General features: G+C 53.8%; 1 protein-coding gene across 1 annotated transcript; it reads right to left on the bottom strand.

Moving 5' to 3' along the window:
• Window positions 1-153: 153 nt before the first annotated feature.
• Window positions 154-17,459, bottom strand: SNX1 (sorting nexin 1). Its single transcript, XM_074880433.1, has 15 exons — window positions 17,283-17,459; window positions 12,569-12,671; window positions 11,522-11,658; window positions 10,169-10,235; window positions 8,927-8,970; window positions 7,785-7,926; window positions 7,171-7,249; window positions 6,346-6,421; window positions 4,418-4,531; window positions 4,170-4,263; window positions 3,355-3,560; window positions 1,882-2,025; window positions 1,414-1,494; window positions 884-955; window positions 154-576 (listed from the first exon to the last, which is right to left on the bottom strand). Exons 1-15 carry the CDS (start codon window positions 17,427-17,429, stop codon window positions 526-528), a joined length of 1,557 nt encoding a protein of 518 aa, XP_074736534.1. The 5' UTR covers window positions 17,430-17,459; the 3' UTR covers window positions 154-525.
• Between the last annotated feature and the right edge of the window lie 1,933 nt (window positions 17,460-19,392).

Here is a 19,392-nt window from a genome sequence, read left to right on the forward strand (position 1 = left end):
AGCCAAAGCTTAATCAGGAGCCCGGACAGGTGGCTGGGGCCGTGCCCAAGGTCACCCCCGTCCCGTCACAACAAGGCAGGAGGCTCCACCGCCTCCGCCAGACCCTGCAGCCGTTACCCCTCCCCGCCCCGGCCCACGAACAGACACAGGCTGTTTGCCCTGATAGAAGTTTTATTACAGAATTTTAATGGCACTGCAGGAGTAAGATAGTGATTAGAGCCCTAAAACCCAGCCTGAAAAATATACATTTTACATATATTGTTAACCCCCTGCTGCAGGTCTGGTCTCGAAGCAGGAAACTAGTTTCTCTTCAGTAAGAAAATATATGTTGCTAAATGAAAAATATACAGTTAGAAGAGTTACTGGCTTGCAAGCTGCTCGTCTGGGGGTTAAACCTCTACCAGCTCCAGAGTGTTTAACTAGGGTTTGTTCACGTGTAAAAGAGGAAGAGGTATAGTGTATATAAAAAAAAAAAAAAAAAAAAAAAAAAGGCAAACTTCAGGTACACTCGTTTGCTCAGTCCGATTAAGAAATGGCCTTGGCTTCGGGTAGGAACGCTTCCCAGTACTTCACCAGCTGCAGAGAGGAGAGAGGGAGAGAGTCAGGAGCCTGCAGGCACTTTGCCAGCACAGTTCAAGCCTGGAGCAAGTTGAGAAGCATCTGGGGGGGGGGCAGAAGTCCCTCCACAGGGCACAGCCCCCCCTAAAAAGGCATCAAGGGGGATGCAAGGCTTCGATTTTGCCCTGCCCCAGCCTGTGGGGGCTCATCCCTCCCGCACCCGGGGAGCAGGACGCACCCACAGCGGGGGGTCACACTTGGCGGCAGGAGCTCGCACTGCTGAGCTTCCAGAGGTAAAACCATGGCAGGGGTTGGGGCTACTCACCTGTTGCTGAGAGTTTAATAACGTCTCAAGGTATTTAGTGACGTGGTTTCTGAAGTCCTTGGATTTCTCCTTCTGCAAGAGATGGCCACAGGAGTGAGTACAAGGCTGAATGAACCACCAAGACCCTCCAGCTTTTGGCGGGGGGGAAGGAGAAGCCATCAGGATTTTCCTGTTCCTCCTGGGGCCCCACGAAGAGACCAGCGCAAGGGCCTGAAACGCTGAGGATGAAGCTTGTCTCTGCTCCCAGCCTGATGGCTCTGAGGATCTTCGCCCACCCACCTTCATTTTAACGGGGACACTTCTCTGCATAGAAGCCCCCTCTTAGCCAAAAGACATCAGCGATGCCCCAACTCACACATGTCCAGATTTACAAATATTGCCAACTGCTGTACTGGGAGCGAGGTCAGGAGCCCGGGAGACCCTTGGCTAGCCCAGGCGACCCTTGGCTAGCCCAGGCTGGTGTTCCCAGCCAAGGCACATCAAGGCCAACCAGCTGGAGGGCCGCACGCCGAGGGCTGGGCCAAACGTACCTCAAACCGTATCACTTCCTTGCGGATGACGGCAGAAATCCGCTCAAAGTCCCTTTCGTACTGTGTCACACGAGACTCCCACTGTGGAGAGAGGAAGCGTGCTGTTTCCAGGGGAGGGGAGGGGAGGGGAGGAAGCTCTTGCTGTCCTCTCCAAGCAGTTTTGTAGCCACGACTGTTCATGTGAGAGGCACTGCTGGAGCACAGCCTGGCATTTCTGGTCCTCCCTGCTTGCTGTAAGCTCAGCAAGGAAGCCACGGGAGGTGGGACCATGAGCAGCTCCTCCTGCAGCATCAGTGGCTTCCCACAGGGCTTGCTCAAGGCTGGCTTATCCCTTGAGGCAAGCTTGGCAATAGATACCCCTCCCTTCAGCTCAGAAGATCCCCTTCTCAAAAGGTTCCCTTCTCACTGCTCAGCAGCTGAGTACGGAGGGAAGGAGCCAAGCAGACGCCAGCGCTCCTCACTCCCTACCTCTGAGATCTCCTCTTTGGCCTGCTGCAGCTTGTCGGGTTTGTTGGCCCAGAGCAGCCTGGCCTCCATCTCCCTCTTCTTCTGCAGCATGGTCTGTGCGTCCTGCCACCGCTGCCAGGTCTTCATGCGCTGGTCGAAGGCTCCCTGAAAGGAAGGAGGAGAGACTGAGCGCTGCTCTGCCACCACACCGGCAGCAGCAAGGCAGCTGCAAGGGGCTCTGCTGACAGTGACAACCTTTGGCACAGGGGACATCTGCTAACGGCAGAGCTGCCTCACCGGTGAGCTCCTGGACCCCTCTCAGCGTAGCCAAAGCGGAGCCAGAACATGGGCTGCTCTAAGGAGCCCAGGTTCAACATCAACCAACTCACACTTCAGGAGCAGCTCTGGGGCCTCCCTCCATAGAGGGCTGGCAGCGCAGGGTTTGCCCACCTGCTCTAGGGTTTGGCAGGGGAGAAAAGCTCCAGCTATGCTCACGGTTCAGCGTGAGCCCGGACAGGCCTGAGGACACCCACTGAACTGGCAGTGGCCCAGGCACAGCATCCAGCCCAGCCCCAAGCTCAGCACCGGCCCACTTCAGTCCTGCTGTCCAAGCGGCCGGGGCAGAGAGCTGCCTTTGCCCGTCCCACACTGGATCTCCAGAAGCCAGATGATTTTAGCAGGCCTGCAAATCACCAGCCCAAGCAAGGAAGACTCCGTTAGGCTTCTGAACACGTCCAAGCCAGACTGTGGGAAAGAGCTAGAAAAGCAGAAAGTGGTGTCTGATAGCCTGGTCAGAAGGACAGAGCAGGCCAGAGACAGGCCTCAGACTTTAGTCTGAGGCAACACTAGGGCTCCTTACCACAACATCCCAGAGAAGTCTTATTACCTCCAGCACTACCAGAGATCTTGGTCCTGCTCTGGAGCACCCACCACACCTCCCAGCACAGACTGGCAGACCAGGAAGCCTCACGCCTACTCACCAGGCTGTGTTCTGGCCTCTAGCCTCCAGAAATGACTGCTCAGAGGCCAGACATTTGGGGCACAAACGAGTCAGCCTGCCAGATTTACACCTTACTTGGGACTTGCTTCTTTGGGTCTCCAGCAAGGAGGCACCAGGCAGGCTGCAAGGACTCGAAGACTCAAGCCCTTCCCCAGTAGGTGCTTGACAGATTTATTTGCAACACGCAGATCACAGGTTATCAGCTCACAGCCTTCGCAGCGGCCGCAGCCTTCACCTGCAAGCCATGAACTTGCTCCACATCCCCCCTGGAGAACAGCAGCGCAGCCAGGCCTCACCTACCCCGCTTTTCCAATCTAACCACTCCAACATGTGCCCCTCTGGACAAGCAGCAAGCTTGCCCTCTGCCTGGAGACGTCAGAGGCAATGCCACGCCCTGTGCTTGAATTTAGGTGGCCAGCTGCTTCCTGGCACACCTAAGCCTAAGATTGGTACTAGGACCAATAGCCTAGAGCTTGCCCCAAAGGCGTGCTTACCCTTACAACTGAGAGAAGGCGGATGTAGTCTCCCAGGAGCTCGGCCAGGAGGAAGAAGTCATTGTTAGCCTGTTCCTGGTGCAGCTGTTCAATCTTCTCTTCCACCTCAGCCAGCTGGGACAGCGCCCGGGACAGGGCCGTGTTGTCCTCTGAGCTCCCCAGCATGGCCAGGCTCTTTGCAAACTGGGCTGTGTTCAATGCTAGCTCTAGTGAATGGAATGAGAGAGTCAACCGAGGGGCCTCACAACACCGGGTGCTCTGCAAGTAAAGCCCCAGCCTAGAGTTCGGCCCAAAGAGCTGCTTTTCTGTAGCCCCAGGAGACATCAGCTGGAAAAGCCAGCACTGTCTCAGCCCGAGCTGGCAGCTTCTGCAGCACGGTGGGAGGAGGGCTAGGCAACTCCAGCCAGGGAGAAGGGAAGCAGCGGAGTGAGAGGACAGGCACAGCTTTGCAGGAGTCAGCCAAAACATGCAGGGGAAGAAAACCACCCCTGCTCCCTGCCAGAGGACAGCTCAGAATTGGTAATAAGATAGCTCTGCTGAGGTTTGCTACGGCAGCCTTTGTCCAGCAGGACGCTGGGTCACTTCAACACCATCATCCTACGCTTGTAGGGCCGGACAGAAGAGGTGGGATTACTGTTTTACTTCTGTCTCCCATGATGAAGAGACTGAGAGTCCGTTACAGTAAAGAAGCAGGGTCACATCTTCTCAGAAGTGCCTCCCAGGACACCTGCGCACTGGTGACCTCCAGTCAGGCACCGCACAAGCCTTAACTGCTACGGGTCAAGCTACAGAGCGAGCGGTACCGAGCTTGTTACCTTTCCTGTGGTTCACTAGAGTTTCCACGACAGCATGCAACTTCCGTAGCCTCTGGTCCTCACACTCCACCTCCTGCAGCTTCTCCTCGAACCACTGAAACGGGTAAACCCCGAGCTGATTCCCACAGACGGCATCGCTGCAGGGCTGCGGAGCTTTCCTTGCATCTCGCACCCAAAAGCTTGAGCTGGGGACAGCACACAGCTCCGGAGCGAGGACGAGGACAGCCCAGAGGTGTCCTGATACTTACAATGTCCGATTCGTTCATCTTGATGGTCATTTTACTGACAGCATCCGTAGCTTTGTTGAACATCTTCAGTATTCCTGCTCCACTCAGGGTCTGGGTGCCTACTGCTCTTGGTAGCTATAAAGAAACAGACAAGTTTGCTTTGCCAGGAGATAAAAGCACCACAGTGGCATCGTTCTCCCTTGTGGGTCCCTTGACAGGTGGGTTTCTCTGCACACAGCAACCCACACACCACAGCTACAGCAAAGGATTAGCCAGACAGTGCCTGAGCGGTGGCATACACACACATGTACAGTATTTCCAATAATGGGACCGCAGTGATTTTCAAACAAATAAGGAGTTCCTAAACCTTACACTGAATCTTGGGGCCCACTGTTCTGCTTGGCCAAGGTAACAGAGATCTGTAAGAACCAGCCACGCTACTTGAATCGCTGAACTGAGGGCTGCCCAAGCTGCCACAGGTCACACAGGCACGCAGAAGTGCTTCGGAGCATCTCTCCAAAAGCCAGGAGCAGGTCACACTGCTGGGGGACACTAGAGCAGAGCGGTGCTTTGATGGTGGGAAATACTCTACACCAGCCACAGCTATTTTCCAGACAGAGTTGCATCTGCTCAGCAGCAAAGTGAGGTGTTTCCATGATGCCTGCTCCTACCTCAGAGCCCTCCAGCACAGCATTAGTGCTGGAATCACTCACACTAGGGTTTTCCCCAGGGCTCAGCCTCTCTAAGAATGACTCCTCCACATCAGGTGCACAGTTGGGCACGGTCACACTCTCCTTGGAGGAGCAGGGACCTCATCAGCCACATATTCAGTACAGAGCCAGCTCTCCCTTAACATCTGAGCATCAGATCAAGCCAGCATGGGACCTCCCTCACCTCCAAACAGCAGGCTACACTCCTGTCATGGATTTTGGAGAACAAAGGCTACCTGTGCTCATAATGCGTGCCCCCACCATGATGTATGCAAGCTAGGTCAGAGCCCTTTAGGAGTGTACAGTGCTTAGACAAGCACTGACACAGAAGAAAGAGTTCTGTTGTATTGAGATTGCATGGCAAGGTTTTGGTAGAAGGTGGGCTAGAGGGGTGACTCCTGAGAGAAGCTGCTAGAAGCTTCCCCCATATCCGAGAATGCCAATGCCAGCTGGCTCCAAGACAGACCCACTGCTGGCCAAGGCCGAGCCCAGCAGCGACAGTGGTAGCACCTCTGTGATAACATATTTAAGGCGGCAAAAAAAGTCGCTGCAGAACAGCAACTGCAGCTGGAGAGAGGAGTGAGAATATGCGAGAGAAACAACTCTGCAGACACCAAGGTCAGTGAAGAAGTTTGTGGAGGACTGTCTCCCGTGGGAGGGACCCCACGCTGGAGCAGGGGAAGAGTGTGAGGAGCCCTCCCCCTGAGGAGGAAGGAGCGGCAGAAACAATGGGTGATGGACTGACCACAACCCCCATCCCCTGCCCCCTGCGCTCTGGAAAGGGAGGAGGGACAGAAATCAGGAGCAAAGCTGAGCCCGGCAAGAAGGGAGGGGAGAGGTGGGAGAGGTGTTTTAAGATTTATTTTTATTTTCTCATTACCCTACTCTGATTTGATTCGCAATAAATTAAATTAATTTTCCCCAAGTTGAGTCTATTTTGCCCGTGACAGTAATTGCTGAGTGACCTCCCTTGTCCTCATCTTGAGCCACGAACCTTTGGTTGTATTTTCTCTCTCCCTTGTCCAGCTGAGGAGGGGAGTGACAGAGCAGCTTTGGTGGGCACTTGGCATCCAGCCAGGGTCAACCCACCACAGCTGTTCTCATCGTTAGTTAAGAGCTCTTACAGGGTTCTGCTGCTTCTTGCTGAGCTCTGAGGCGCCACACCTCGCTAACTGCCTGTGTACAGTTTCCTTCTGCGCTTCCAGGGTACTTGTAGCTACGTTATTGCACACTACTGACCTCCTCCTTTTCCAAGAACTCCCTGACGTCTGGGTCCTGCAGCATTGTTGGATGGCTGACCACTCTCCGTAGGTACCTGTGGAGAGGAACACAACAGGAGTTACTGTGGTTGTAGCAAATCTGGCCTCCAAGCCATCACAGCGAGCTGCAACACACTTGTTATTTACTCTGAAATGGCAGTTCAGTAGCTGGAATTCAGGCCCAACAAGCTGTTGTCATTCACACGCCAAGAGTCCTAGCTCCCTGTGGACCTTAGTGAGACTGACCTGCAAGACCAGACCTGCCAGACCTTTGATTAATACTTGCTATAGCAAGAAAGTTAGTTGATTCTCCAAGTGACCAAGATCCAGCCTTACATCTTTAACAATGACACTTTAACGTATCTTTCAGAGGATGAGGCTGGAGGGGATCAGCATCCCAGTGCTAACTGCAAGTCACCACAGGTAGCAGACCAAAGGCCACTTGTGGCTGCCTAGTCAGGGTGCAAGTCAGAGATCGAGTTGCTTCTCACCTGATCTGCACTGTTTGCACAAGTACCTAACATCATATTTTTGGGCTCCTGAGACAGCTCAGTTTTCTCCCTGCCTTGTCAGTGGAGTTTGGCCAGATTTGGACCAAACACCAGCAGAGGTTTTTGAAGCAGGAGATTGTATTACAGAATCAAAGCAACTCCCTGCAGTTGCAACTCTTCAGCAGCCTCCAGGTTTGCTGCAGACCTAGAAGCAGACTGCTTTTCTCATGTAGGGAGGAGAGTGCAGCCAGTCTGACCTTTCAGAGGTCCCTTGCTTGGTTCAGGCACGAGGGGATAGCTGTTGGGGTCTGTACCTCTCTAGAGCAGCCCGTCTTTTTTCTAGGAACTCTGCAGAGGAGGAGTCTTCTTTCCCAACTTTCACTTTGGTCATTCCTAGCACAGAAGGAAGATGCAATTAATGAGCGGCTTCAAACTCATCAGACAGCGTAGTGTGGTTTGTGACAATGTACAGACTATCAGGGTGACAGCAGAGGAGAGGCGTTTTACAACAGGAATTAGACCTTGCATCAGCGAGAACTACTTGGAAATTTAAAATCTGCTTATACCTAACATCTAGCAGCAGTTGACATTCAGAAAAGACGCAAAGCAATGCCAGGCAGGACTGGAAGGGTTACAGGTTCCTCAAGTGAACGGCAATTCAGTGACAGCACAGAGGACGAGGTTTTACTCTACATCAAGCAGATGTGGAGGCATCTGCGAACTCAAACAAGGCTTTAGACCCAGAGCTCCAAGTACAGAACCAGAGTTTTGCCTATGTCACAGAACCCAGATTATTTTCCATGCCTGCTTCCCATGGCTGCTCTGCAGTTTCCCTCTCAGCTTTGAGACTGCAGGCAGGCCTGTCCTTCGGGCACAAAGCTCGCCGTCAGAAGGACCAGCTCCAGCGCTCTGAACCTCCACCACTCACCTATGAGACTCTTCTCAGGCGGTGGAGGAACGATGAACCCATTTTGGGCATGCTTCTCCGACAACTTCTCATAGAGACCCAGAAAGTCACTGAACCTCCTTTTCACTGAAAACTGCTTGCTCCTGAACATTGGCATGCTTGTCTGGGGGAAGAGACGAGACTCAGATCAGACTCACCCAGGGAAGCTTGCCCCTGCACGCACAGCCTTGCTAGCTCTATCTGCTGTCACTTCTGGGGATGAAGTAGGACAGCTTGAGCTCTGCAAGATATGAGGAATGAATAGAGCAAGCTTTAGCCTAGGTTTTCAGCAACTTACCTCCTAACAGTTCTCCTTGGACCAAGCAGTAGTACTGATGCCACTAAACAACAGAGCAGCTGTTACTGCAGCTGCAGGCTGCTTGGTAAGCCCTGCCTGCTGCCTAATCCCATCATCCCTGCTCCACACAGGAACAGGGACTGCTGTCAGGTCACACTTAAGACTATAGGGGCTGCCAGTGGCTTTTGACTGTGTTTGCAGAGTGGAGGCTAACAAGTCCCCTAGTCCCCTTCACACACCATCAGCTTCAGACCACAAGATGCCTGTAGTCCAGCAGCCACTGTACAGACAGCTAGGAACAACTTTTTGCAGAGCTCAGAGCAGTACCCCAAAGCTCCAAGCAGGGCAGCAGCTGCAGAAGGCTCGTTTTCTTGCTCTTTTCTAGCCCAGGAGAGCAGGTCCTGACATGACACAAGCTACAGCAGCAGCTCTTCAGTGAGAGCCAAGTTCCGGTCAGCTTAATTTGATGCGACTGTCGGCACAAAATCTCTAGCAACAGCCCCAGTGTCTAGGGCTCTCCCTAACAGATGCCATTCCTGCTGCTCACTCCAACATTGAGCATCAGTATCAGCCAGGATTGCAAAGAGGTAAATGTCTGGAAAAAAAAGACAGTCTCCTTTCAGACAGATTCAAAACCTATTTCTCAGCTGGGCTCATCCTTTGATCTGTAGGGGTGAGCTGTAACTCCTGAATCCATGTAACAAGGCATTTAGGCTTCCTGTCTATTTAGGGCACTGCTGGCTTGGCTAAGAGCAGACAGTCCAGCTGCCTTCAAGCATGGAAAAATAATGGCACCCCCCTCTCAGGAGCGACGAGTCAGACATACCTGTGTTGACACTTTGTAGGCTACATACGCATTCATGCCATCCCCTAGGGAAAACAGAAACAAGGCATCAGTGTCACAAGATCAGCACTCTCCACGATCACCTGAATGCAAAGCACAAGGCTCTGGCAATCTCCTGCCCTTTGCCTGCCTCAGTGGTTCCAATCTTCGGCCTGATGAAGCCCCGAATCTTCAGGCAGAACCACAGGCAGCAGCTCACTGCGGGACCCTGGATTCCTGCCCACTAGGCATTTCCCCAACCTGACTGCTTAGCCCTCCTTTTCCTTCCTATGGCAGCCAACACTGACAATCAAGCGCTTGTTACACCGACAGCGTTTGGGCTGACTCCACGCATCTGCTCAGCACGCAACAATTCGGTGGCTGTACAGCACATGAAGCAGTCTATTCAGAGGATGCAAGTCAGACAGCCCCTGGCTGCCTGTGGTTGGATTCTGAAACATCACGGGCAGTTTTCTCCAGCTAACACAGAAATCCCCTTGTTTACCTGGTAGTTCAACTGAAGGGCATCCTCAGAGGTCTGATGCTACCCCCAATATACCTCCGATTTACAAGTCAGTGCACCTCCCAGCTCCAGAGCTCACAAGCCACAGAGCGAGAACAAGCTGCCACTCACGAGGCTGCTCCGCTGGCTGGGATCAGATGTTACCGTGGGTTCTCTGCCCCCCAGGACTGCCACGTAGCTGGCCAAGTTCCTCTGATCCCCACTTTCATCAGAGAGAAACCCTCTTGCTTCTCAGTTTGAAGCCAGAGCGGCTTCCCTGGCAAGCACAGCTGCTAGGGAAAGGTGCCAGAGCATGGAATAATACACTCAGTTTTAGGTTAAGGCAGTTTTACCTCCCCCTTGCCAGCCTACACAGGACAGTGCTGACTGGCAGTCAAGTCAAGTTGGTCACCACAGTTCCAGACACCAAGCTCTGCTACATCACATTTCCCCCTCCCAGAACACCCACTCCTTGCTGTCTGCCTTTGAAGCCCCTGGCCTTCCAGAACCTGCTTCTGTCTCGCTCGTTTGGGACCTAGGCATTTTGCTTTGTGTAGCTTCATTACTTCGAGATGTTGGAAGAAGTCTTGGAGAAGTTACTCCAGGATCAAGTTTGCGCTTGCAGAGACAGCTCAAAAGCTGGAGCTGTGGCACATGAAGGTGCCAGCTGCATTCAGTCCTACTGCCAAGCCAAGCTTGTCTAACTGTGTTTCACTGCGCAGCAGGACAGGACATTAACTCACCAACTTTCTCTGGGTCACTCACTCCTACAGTCAGCTCAAATTTGTCCTCCTGTTCCTCTTCTTCCAGCTGTTTGGATGAAGCACACAAGGACAGCAAGTTAAAACTAGAAAGCCAGGCTTCAAACCACCCCAAACTGTGAAGTCCCATACACTGCGGTGAGCTTGTCACACTGCCCGGGCGTCTTTGGCACCTCAGTCTGGCCACGGCCATTCTATAAAGCCCTCGAGCTTCTCACTTGTGTCCAGGCTACATGTCCCAAGGATCCCAAACTGGATTTGTCCTTACTACACCGCTATCTGCTCAGACTGCTCAGCCCCAAGGTGAAACTCTGCTGAGTCCAGCCTCAGCTCTGCACAAGATAGCTCCCTTTGGGCTCTTTTACATCATAACTTCAGTTCTCATCCGAAACAGCGTAAGATACTGAACCTGTGCAGAAGGTAAGCTGTACTGTGTAGGCACACAGAGATGGATAGCAACAGGCAGACTCCGTCTGAACAGGTCTTGTCATATCCTGCTTTGCTAAAGGCCGGTGGGCAGCTGTACCAGCACTACTGCCTCTGACAGACCACAGAGGCTTCAGGCTTGCTTAGCAAGCATTGCAGTGCCTCGTTAGTGGAATGCTGCTAAAGGACTGGGCGAAGCACAGCTGAGACTGGCCTCAAATGGCCTTTGGTATATGAACCTGAAGGTGACAGCTTATCAGTTCACTGATCAGCTCAGCATCCTGGCCTAGTTCTGCATTGCTCCTTCACTTAAGCCAGTCTGAAGCCAGACTGAGACACTACTCCTGATGGCACTATGGAGTCCATCCTCATGAGCTCAGCGGGGCTTGGGGCAGAAAAGGAGCACTTTCCTTGTCTCCAAGATAGTTTGTCTCTCTACAGGAGAAAACCCAGATTTAGGCCAAGTACCACCTCATTAACTGGGCTTGGCAACCAGACTACAAGTTCCACTTAAGGTCCTTGTGCTCTCATGTCACCTGGGAGACTGTTTCTTCTAAAAACATGGACAAAAGCAGCTATACCACTTGCCCCATCTGCGACAATACAGCGTTCTAGAGGTCCGAGTCAGAGCTCGGATGCTCAGGACCAGATCAGCTGCTTGCTATTTCAGCTTTGGAAGCAGTCTGCACCACAACACAAGCAAGAATTCCATCAGGCTGATCTGAACCCCACTTCAGCGGTATCAGTCCCAGACTGATGGCCTGAGATACAAGCCAGGGCATCCAACATGGCAATTACATTAATTGCATAATTTAAGATGCATGTTTACAACTAAGTAAACAGACAGGTTCCTGCCAATTACAGTCTGAAACCAGCAGGGCAAGTTGGAAAGCTCAGAGCAATTCTCACCTCCTCATAGCTCTTTGGAGGGTTTCTAGAAGAAGAGCTTGCAGCTACTTCTAACGAGGGGGCAGGATTGGATGCTTTGGACAGTTCCTTCTTCTGGCTGTTTTGCGTGCTGTCTAGAGACAACTCTACAGTAGCATCTGTCAAGAGAAGTTCGCAAGGGTCAGCGTCTCTACTTTGGGTTTCCGGAAAGGTAATTTCAATATTCTCAGAGAAGTTCATAGGCTCTAGGGAGCAACAATAGTCTTAACTAGCAAAAAAAAAAAAATCCATAGGCACGACACCTGTAAGCATTGGGAAGAGCATGACTCAATGCATCTTCACTGCACTAAGAGCATTTGATCAATCCTGCTGGAGAACATTAAGTTAATCCAATGAACTTCTTGTTCTAGAAGGAGCCAGGCATCACCTCCTTGCTGTATGCCAGAGGAGCTGCACCCTAGAACAGCTAAAGGCAAGCTGGACTTTTTTTACACAGCACGTAGGACAGCCTAGAAAGCAGGCTCCTTCCCAGTACACTTCACCACTCAGAGGAAGTAAAAACTTCCATCTGTTAGCAGGTGTCTCCAGAATTGACTCTGAGATGCCTCTGCCAGAGGTGTCCCGCCACACCAGAGCTGGGGAAGGCCTGACCCTCCTCATTTTCCTCTGCTGAGGGGTGTTATCTTTCCTGTTCCTTGGCAACAGCCACATCTCTACTAGAGATGCTTCCTCCACCTGCATGGAGGGAGAAGGTAGAGAACAAAAGTCTTTTAACTCTGAGAAGACACTCACCACCTTACAGTTTAAGGCAACAAAACTAAAGCAAACCCCATTTTAATCCTCTTCAGCTTCCAAACAGTTAATCCTGCTGCATGATTATGCTACTCCGACCTTCCCAAAAACACCACCAGAGCTTAGTGCTTTCAGAGCAGGCTGGAACACAAGTTTGAGATAAGGGCCTGTGATAGTCCAGAAATACCCATGACCTGCATGTCATGCTTAAAACCAGATCACTCCAGGCTTAGAGTTCAGAAAGCCCCAGTAAACACCCAGCAGATACAGACCCACCTGCAAATAAGTCCTGATCATCTTGCTCTACACGAACCCCATTCTCTTTGGAGGTGCTGCTCACAGGGAGAAGAGATTCCCTTTTCAGTGCCACGGGCTTGCTCTGTAAGAGAATTAAAGACACATAAACAAGAGGTCATTTACACTGAGGGATGGAGGCTGGAGGACCAAACAGCTCACCTTCCTAGCTGCTGCCACACAGGGTCACTACCGTGTGAGCAGAGTGGCCGGAGGACAGCACAGACTGCTTCCCTTGCACCCACCCCTGAGCATTATGACCTCTGCCAGCAAGGCTGTACTGAGGCATCTGAGCCGTTAGGGACACCAAGTGTCATGCGAAACTTCAGAGCTGGTTTCGACCCCGATTTTTAGGAGAACGGGAGCAGCTATCAGGTCACTGGGATGTGCCAGCCCACTGGCCAATCGTCACAACCCCAGTCCTTCCACTACAGGTGTCAGGAGCAGTAGGCAGTCGAGTACACGAAGAGCTCCTGTTTACAATGCCCGTAACACACCCAGCCATGCCATTTCCAGGTAGTGACTTGCACACCAGCACTAACACCACCTCAAGGTAGGTGGGCAGCACTAGAGAGCCTCCTGTGCTTAACCGTAGTGAGCTGAGCACGCTGCTGACAGGAGGTCCCTTGGGAAAGCCAAACTGTCACCGCCGGCGGCAGAGACCTGCGGTGATTTGCTTGCCCGAAGGCAAGATGCCAGGGACCACGGGAGCCTTGTCAGCAGCTTAACTTGTGCTAGCAGTTCAACTGCTACCACGAGCCAAGCTGTCCTTCCCCAGAGGGCTGGTTAGGGCCTGCACGAAGGCAGCCAGGCCGTGCTTCAACACAGCAGCTCACTTCCAAGTGGTGCCAGAGGAGCTCACGGACTCCGCTGCCCCGGCACTGCTGGGAGCCGGCTTCATGGAGCCGCACCGTCCCCTCCTACAACACTGCTCACAGCAGAGGCAAGGCTGTCACAGCTGGACTAAAGCCAGCCATGGCTCTCTGTGTTTTGCAAAGTGACTCTGGCAAAGTCTTGCACACCATGCTTTGTGACCCAAAGCTCACGCTCACTACGTACAGCTTAGCTGGGACAAGCCAGCCCTGAGCCCCAGGGCCGGGACTTACAACACAGCTGATCCTGTCACAGCAAACAGCCCCTTGGGCATGCAGCTTCGCTGACAGGGACCGTCCTGGCCACTGGGGCCAGGCTGGGGGACAAGGTGAAAGCCCACTCGAGAGCTTGTACGCCAACCAGTCTACCCCTCCACAAGGCAAAACTATTTCTGCATCTCTGCTGCAGGCAAGCGCTACAGACGCTGGTATCACGAATCCTCCCTCATTTTGCAGGCAGACAAGCAAGTACAAGTTATTCCAAGCAAGAATTGGACAGCAAGTGCTATTCTTTAACGTCTTAGCGGAGAACAGAACAGGTCTTTGACAACCAGTAAATGGAGCACTATTAACAGCGACTCCGAACCAACAGGCTCCTTGTTACTTTCTTCAGCAAGGAAACATCATCAGTTCGCACTGCTCCTGAAGGAGCACAGAGAGCAGTGCCAATGCAGCTCCTCTTCGAGGTAGGCTCAAGTCTTTGGGTACGTAAAACACCAGTGCCATTTGAGTCCTCCCATATTTTAGGATGTTTTCCTGGAGGAGAAAGCTGGGACTGCTCCCAGCTTGGATCACAACGGTTATAGGCATGAGCTAGTGAGATATTTGCTAGTGATGGAGGGTGGGGAGCAGAGCCACCCACGCCAAACATCACACCCAGATCCACCACAGGGTCCTTCAGACTGGTGCCCAAGTCAACAAAAGTACTACCACCACAGGGACTTCGTCCAGTCAGTGCCCAAGCCAACAAGAGGGCGACCACCACCAGCGACCTATGTTAGGGACATTTGTAGCGCATCTCACTCAGATCCCCTGTTTCTGCAGGAGCTCTTCAAGCTGGTAAGCAAACCCCACTCTAGATGGACAAGGTAAGGTGGCCTCTGAAGTTTCCCTAATGAGTCTCCCAGCTCCCAAACGCAGAAAAGGGCTATGTGCTTTTCTACCGTGACCAGTTCTCACTCTGCCTTAAATTTAGTTTCTAAGACTATGAAAGTACCACGTCATGTTCCTACTTCTCCATCTGCTACTGCAGAAGAGCCACGGCCTCTTTTAGATCAGCCCATGACACAACACCCGCCATCTCAGAGGCCTGATTTAGCACACCCCAACCATCACGTGTGCAGGCAGAAGCTGCCTAGGTCCCCCAGCGAAAGCCTGATGCTTACTACAGGAAAGCAGGCCTTGTGTCAGAAGAGCTGGCCCTTGAGGACAGTCCTAGAGAGGACTGTGGTCGCACAGGGATCCAAACTTCATCAACTGATGAGGTCCAGCTCCAGTTACATTTGTGTCTGATCCAAACACTCCTTTGCTGGGTACTCTATGACGGCTAAGCGCTGTCAAGCCACCTGAACGCCAGCAGCTGGGTAGATTTGCCTCGCCAGCCCGACTCCCCTGCTTCACAGAAAGTGTTTTGCTAAGGCTCAAGGGCAGACAGACAAGCAAAGCCACTGGGTCGCAAAGAAGAGACAAGTATTAGTTATAACAGTTGCTTCAACAACACTAAGCACCTGATAAGCTGCTTTAGCTTAAGAGACTCCAGTTTTGGCGAAGGGTCGCTTTATTTGCATGAAAGCTTGCGGCAGTTGGCACTCATCTGTTTTCATAGGCTGTCTCTACCACAAAGCAACTAGCCACCTACTACATCTTCCATTTCTTCAACAAAGAAAGGTCCCGAGAAGTTCAAGACCATCACCAAACCCTGGTGCCAGCCAGAGGTACCAGCATCTTCTTGCAAGACCAGGGTTGCACTTTCCCATGTTATTTTCAAAACATATGACCTTGTTGCTCTGTTTTGTCCAGACCAATACAAGAGTTTCATCCTCACAGGCTCACATGGGGCAAAATCTACCCACAACTCCCCAAATCTGCCTTGTTCCCTGCTGCTAAGCCACCAGCAGAAGACAGCCTGCTGCTGAGCAAGCAGGGCTCAAGGACATCAGGGCAGCACCAGGGCAGGAGCTCCACCAGAAGTGGGGCAGAGACAGGCAGAGACAACTCCAGCTTTGTGCCGGTAGCAGGAGAAGCTTGGCCAGGCCAGCTCCGTTCCCAGCAGCAGGCGGGTTCACGTGTTTGTGGCCATGGTCGTCTGCTCAAGGCCTGCCTGAGCCCAGCCATGTTTTCATCAGGGCTGGGAAACTGCAGACAGGTGAAGGTTTCTGGAGAGCTTCCTGCCAGAAACACCAACTCCTGCCCTGCGGGCAGGAGCAGGCAGGCTGGAAAAAGCCTGGGTGAGGCAGGCAAAGGCCACGGTGTCAGCCCTCGCAGGGATCAACATGACCAGCCTCAGCTCACAGAGCTTAGGAAATCAACCCTAGTACCTGCAGCATTCAAGCAACCAGACTGCTGGAGGAGGCAGCCTCTGCGATCCCTCTACCAGAGATCCTCGCTCGGTGCAGACACCAAGCGCAAGAACTTGAGGCCAGCGGCTGACTGGGGAAGGATTCAGCTTAGGAAAACTCCAGCCAGTGTTTTAACTCCCCTCCTGTCTGCTGGTCACTGTCTGGAGCAAACACCAGCGCAGCTGGCCAAAGCTGGTATGAGTTAATGCCAACAGCCTTCAGCAACCAGGGATTCATGCACAGGACACTATTAGAAACAAGGAGCTGAAACCCTTCACCATTCACACCTCCACCTTCAGCAGGGAATTTATGCAGCAACACAGTGACCTGGTTTGCTGAACAAGTATCATCAAACCTTTCCAGACCATCCTGCAGCCAACTGTGCCAGTACAAGGCAAGGGAGGACACCAAAGCATTGGTGAGCCTCCTCACCATGAGTGGGAGACATCAGATACCTCCTGTCATCTCACCCCGCTGCAGAGAGAGGTTCATCTCCCAGTACCCAACTGAAGGCAGCAACCACCACGTCATCCTCACCAGGACCCTCTGGATGGTGAAGGGACAAGAGCTGATGCTGGGAGAAGGAAGATGTGGCTTTTCCCTGTGAAGGCTCACAAGCTGTGCAGCAAAGACACTGAGCTGTGGCTGCCACCAGGTTTTAAACCAGCGAGACAACCCGCTCATGAGTTACTCTGACCCTGCTGTGGGAGGGTGTCAAGCAGCAGGCAGTTGCCCCCAGAGCTGTGCCCAAGCCACGCAGGGACATCTTCACACTGACGGGGTCCTTTGAGACGCTTGGGTTCTGCAAGAATTGACAGGTTATAACCCCGGGGAAACAGAGACCGGCCTGGCACAAGCCGTTTCACAATCCCGCAGCCAAGGGAGCCGCCTGCTCCCCGGGGACCTGCTCCCTGACCCCTGGGCACCCACCTGGCCCCCACGGCACCCCTTCACAGCCACCCAAGTCGCTTAAGGGGCTCTCGGGGAGGGAGGGGATGCCAGGCTCCCTGCAGGAGCAAGAGCCCAGGAGCATCACACATACCTCTTTTTATTTTGGGGACTTCTCTTTCCTTTTAACCAAACCCAGAGGATGCCACACCGCTGCCTGCAGGCACCGGGCCGCCCCTCAGCGAAGAGCCCACCTGCAGGCACCGCCGGGCCCGGCCCCGCAGCTCCTCCCTCACAGCCGAGCCGGGCCGGGCCGGGCCGGGCCTACCCCCCGTGCGTTACCCCCCCCCGCCTTCCCCGTCCGCGGCCCGCACTCACGGTGCCGGTGAAGATGTCCTCGCCCTCCGTGTCGCTGTCGGCCGCCCCCGGCGCATCACTGTCGCCGCCGTGGGGCTCGGGGAAGGGCGGGGGGAGGCGCTCGGCCGGGGAGGGGGAGCGGGAGCCGCAGGCGCCGCCCGACGCCATGTCCGCGCTGCCGCTGCCGCCGCCCCCGCTTCCGCCTGCGACAGCCGCGCCGGAAACCGCCGCCGCCGCCTTAACCCGCGGGGCGGGGCCGGGGAGGCGGGCGGCCTCCGGATTGGGCGGTGCTTCCGACTGCCCCGCCCTCCCCGATACGTGGAGCCAATGAGCGCCCCCGGTTTTCTCCGCTGGCAGGCGTCTCTCCGTCCCCATGGAAACGGCCACGAGCTCGGCGGCGGGGCGGGGCGGCTCTCCGGGCCGTACCATTGCACAGGCGGAGGGGGGAGTGGGGGTGGCCCCTGGGCGAGCCCAGGCCTGAGGGAGCTTGGGGGGGCGGCGGAGGCCTCTGCGAGGGGAGGGCGTCAAGGACGGGTGCCCTCACGTAGTCCCCTCAGGGACTAAGCTGGCCATGGTCCCCTCAGTGCCTCGAGAGAGGCGGCTGTAGTCCCCTCAGTACCCCAGTGGAGATAGTCCTGGTCCTCTCAGTGCCCCAGCTGAGACCCCATGGTCCACTCAGCTGAGGGGCCCCAACCGAGACCCGGTGTCCCAGCTCAGATGGCCACCAACTCCTCAGTGCCCTGATCCAGACACCATGGATGCCCCAACCAAGATGGCCACAGCCACCCTCCCTGGGATCCCCAGACTCCAAGGCAGCTGTGGTCCCCCTCAAGCGCCCTGACCAAGATGGCCAGAGTTCCCTCAACACCTCGAACAGGACAGCCGCCACCCCTTCCACACCCTGACCAGGATGGCCACTTGTTCAGCTCCAGGATTTTCAGGAGCAGCCCAGGAGAGGTGACACTGCCACAAACAACTTCAATCCCTCCTTCTCCCCAACTTTGACTCCTCTCCTAAATGTCCAGTAACAACTCTTGTGCAAACCTGAACTATTCCCATGCAGCCCAGGATGAATCCCATACCCTGACGACATCCCAGGATGAGCCCCGTATCCCTGAGACAGTGACAGCCCGCAGTCCAGTCGCTCACTCATGGTGATGGGTCTCCACCACTCCATGGGGCTGGTGGTTCTTTCAGGACAGTGCCAGGAGGAGCTGGGCAGGGCAGTAGGTAAAGCAGAGCCAGGTGAGACACCCCGGACTTCCATCAGCTTTGGGTTAAGGGAGAAGATCCCAATGTGAATAAACCAGACAAGGCCCCTGACCTGCCTGACACCCCTCAGCTGAATTAACTCACCAGGTGGTGCCCCAGGGAGAGGGTCTCCTTCTCCAGGTGGGAAGCACCAAGGGGAGCCACTGGGTGCTGCAGATCCCCTCGGTTGCGGAAGAGTAACCAAGAGACAGATTTTCCTTCTTTTGGCTCATCTGTTTCCTGCAAAGCAGCAAAGTCTAGTAGAGACCCCCAACCCTTCGACATTGGAGCAGTTGGTTTCATACATGATTGCAACCACACTGCACTTCCTTCCTTCATCCACGCTGGCTCTCAGGCAAGGAGCACTTGTGCTAGGCCTGCACTCTGCTCCGTCACAAACTGAAAACATAACACAGCTTATCTTTATCTTGAAGGACTCGCTGGTGTCCTCTCTTCCTACAAATCAGTGAGCAGCTGCTAGTTCTCTTCTATCTGAAATTGTTTCTAAGTTTGTAGAGGCAAGGTGCATCCTTTGGCTTGCAGGTGGGTCACCATGCAGGTCTCATCCCAGATTGCCTCAGTGAATTTGAAACTATGGGTTTCACCCTGCTGACAACCTGCCAGGGTCACTCTTTTGAAGTGACATAGCAGTGGATGAACACAGCTGTCCCAAAGAAGAGCTTTTCAGCAAGAAAGTGAGAAGTAAATGGAGAAGGTTTTGAACCTGCTTTTGGCAAAACCAGTCTTGAGGGCAGAGAAAAGGCCGAGGCTGTAGGACACCAAAGTGAGCAGGACAGGCATCAGGATGCCAAAAGGCAGTGCCAGAATGATCCTGGAGCTCCTTCCAGCGGGACCTCACACCATTTTAGATGATCAAGAG

Source organism: Strix uralensis, chromosome 11, assembly GCF_047716275.1.
Source record: "Strix uralensis isolate ZFMK-TIS-50842 chromosome 11, bStrUra1, whole genome shotgun sequence".
NCBI classification, from domain to species: domain Eukaryota; kingdom Metazoa; phylum Chordata; class Aves; order Strigiformes; family Strigidae; genus Strix; species Strix uralensis.

Coding starts and splice junctions, on each gene's coding strand:
- SNX1 (XM_074880433.1), bottom strand. CDS start 17,429: ATGGCGTCGGGCGGCGCCTGCGGCTCCCGCTCCCCCTCCCCGGCCGAG. Junction 6,422..7,170: donor AGACGGGCTGCTCTAGAGAG/GTACAGACCCCA, acceptor TCCTCTCCACAG/GTACCTACGGAGAGTGGTCA. Junction 1,495..1,881: donor CCAAAGAGGAGATCTCAGAG/GTAGGGAGTGAG, acceptor CTCTCTCCACAG/TGGGAGTCTCGTGTGACACA.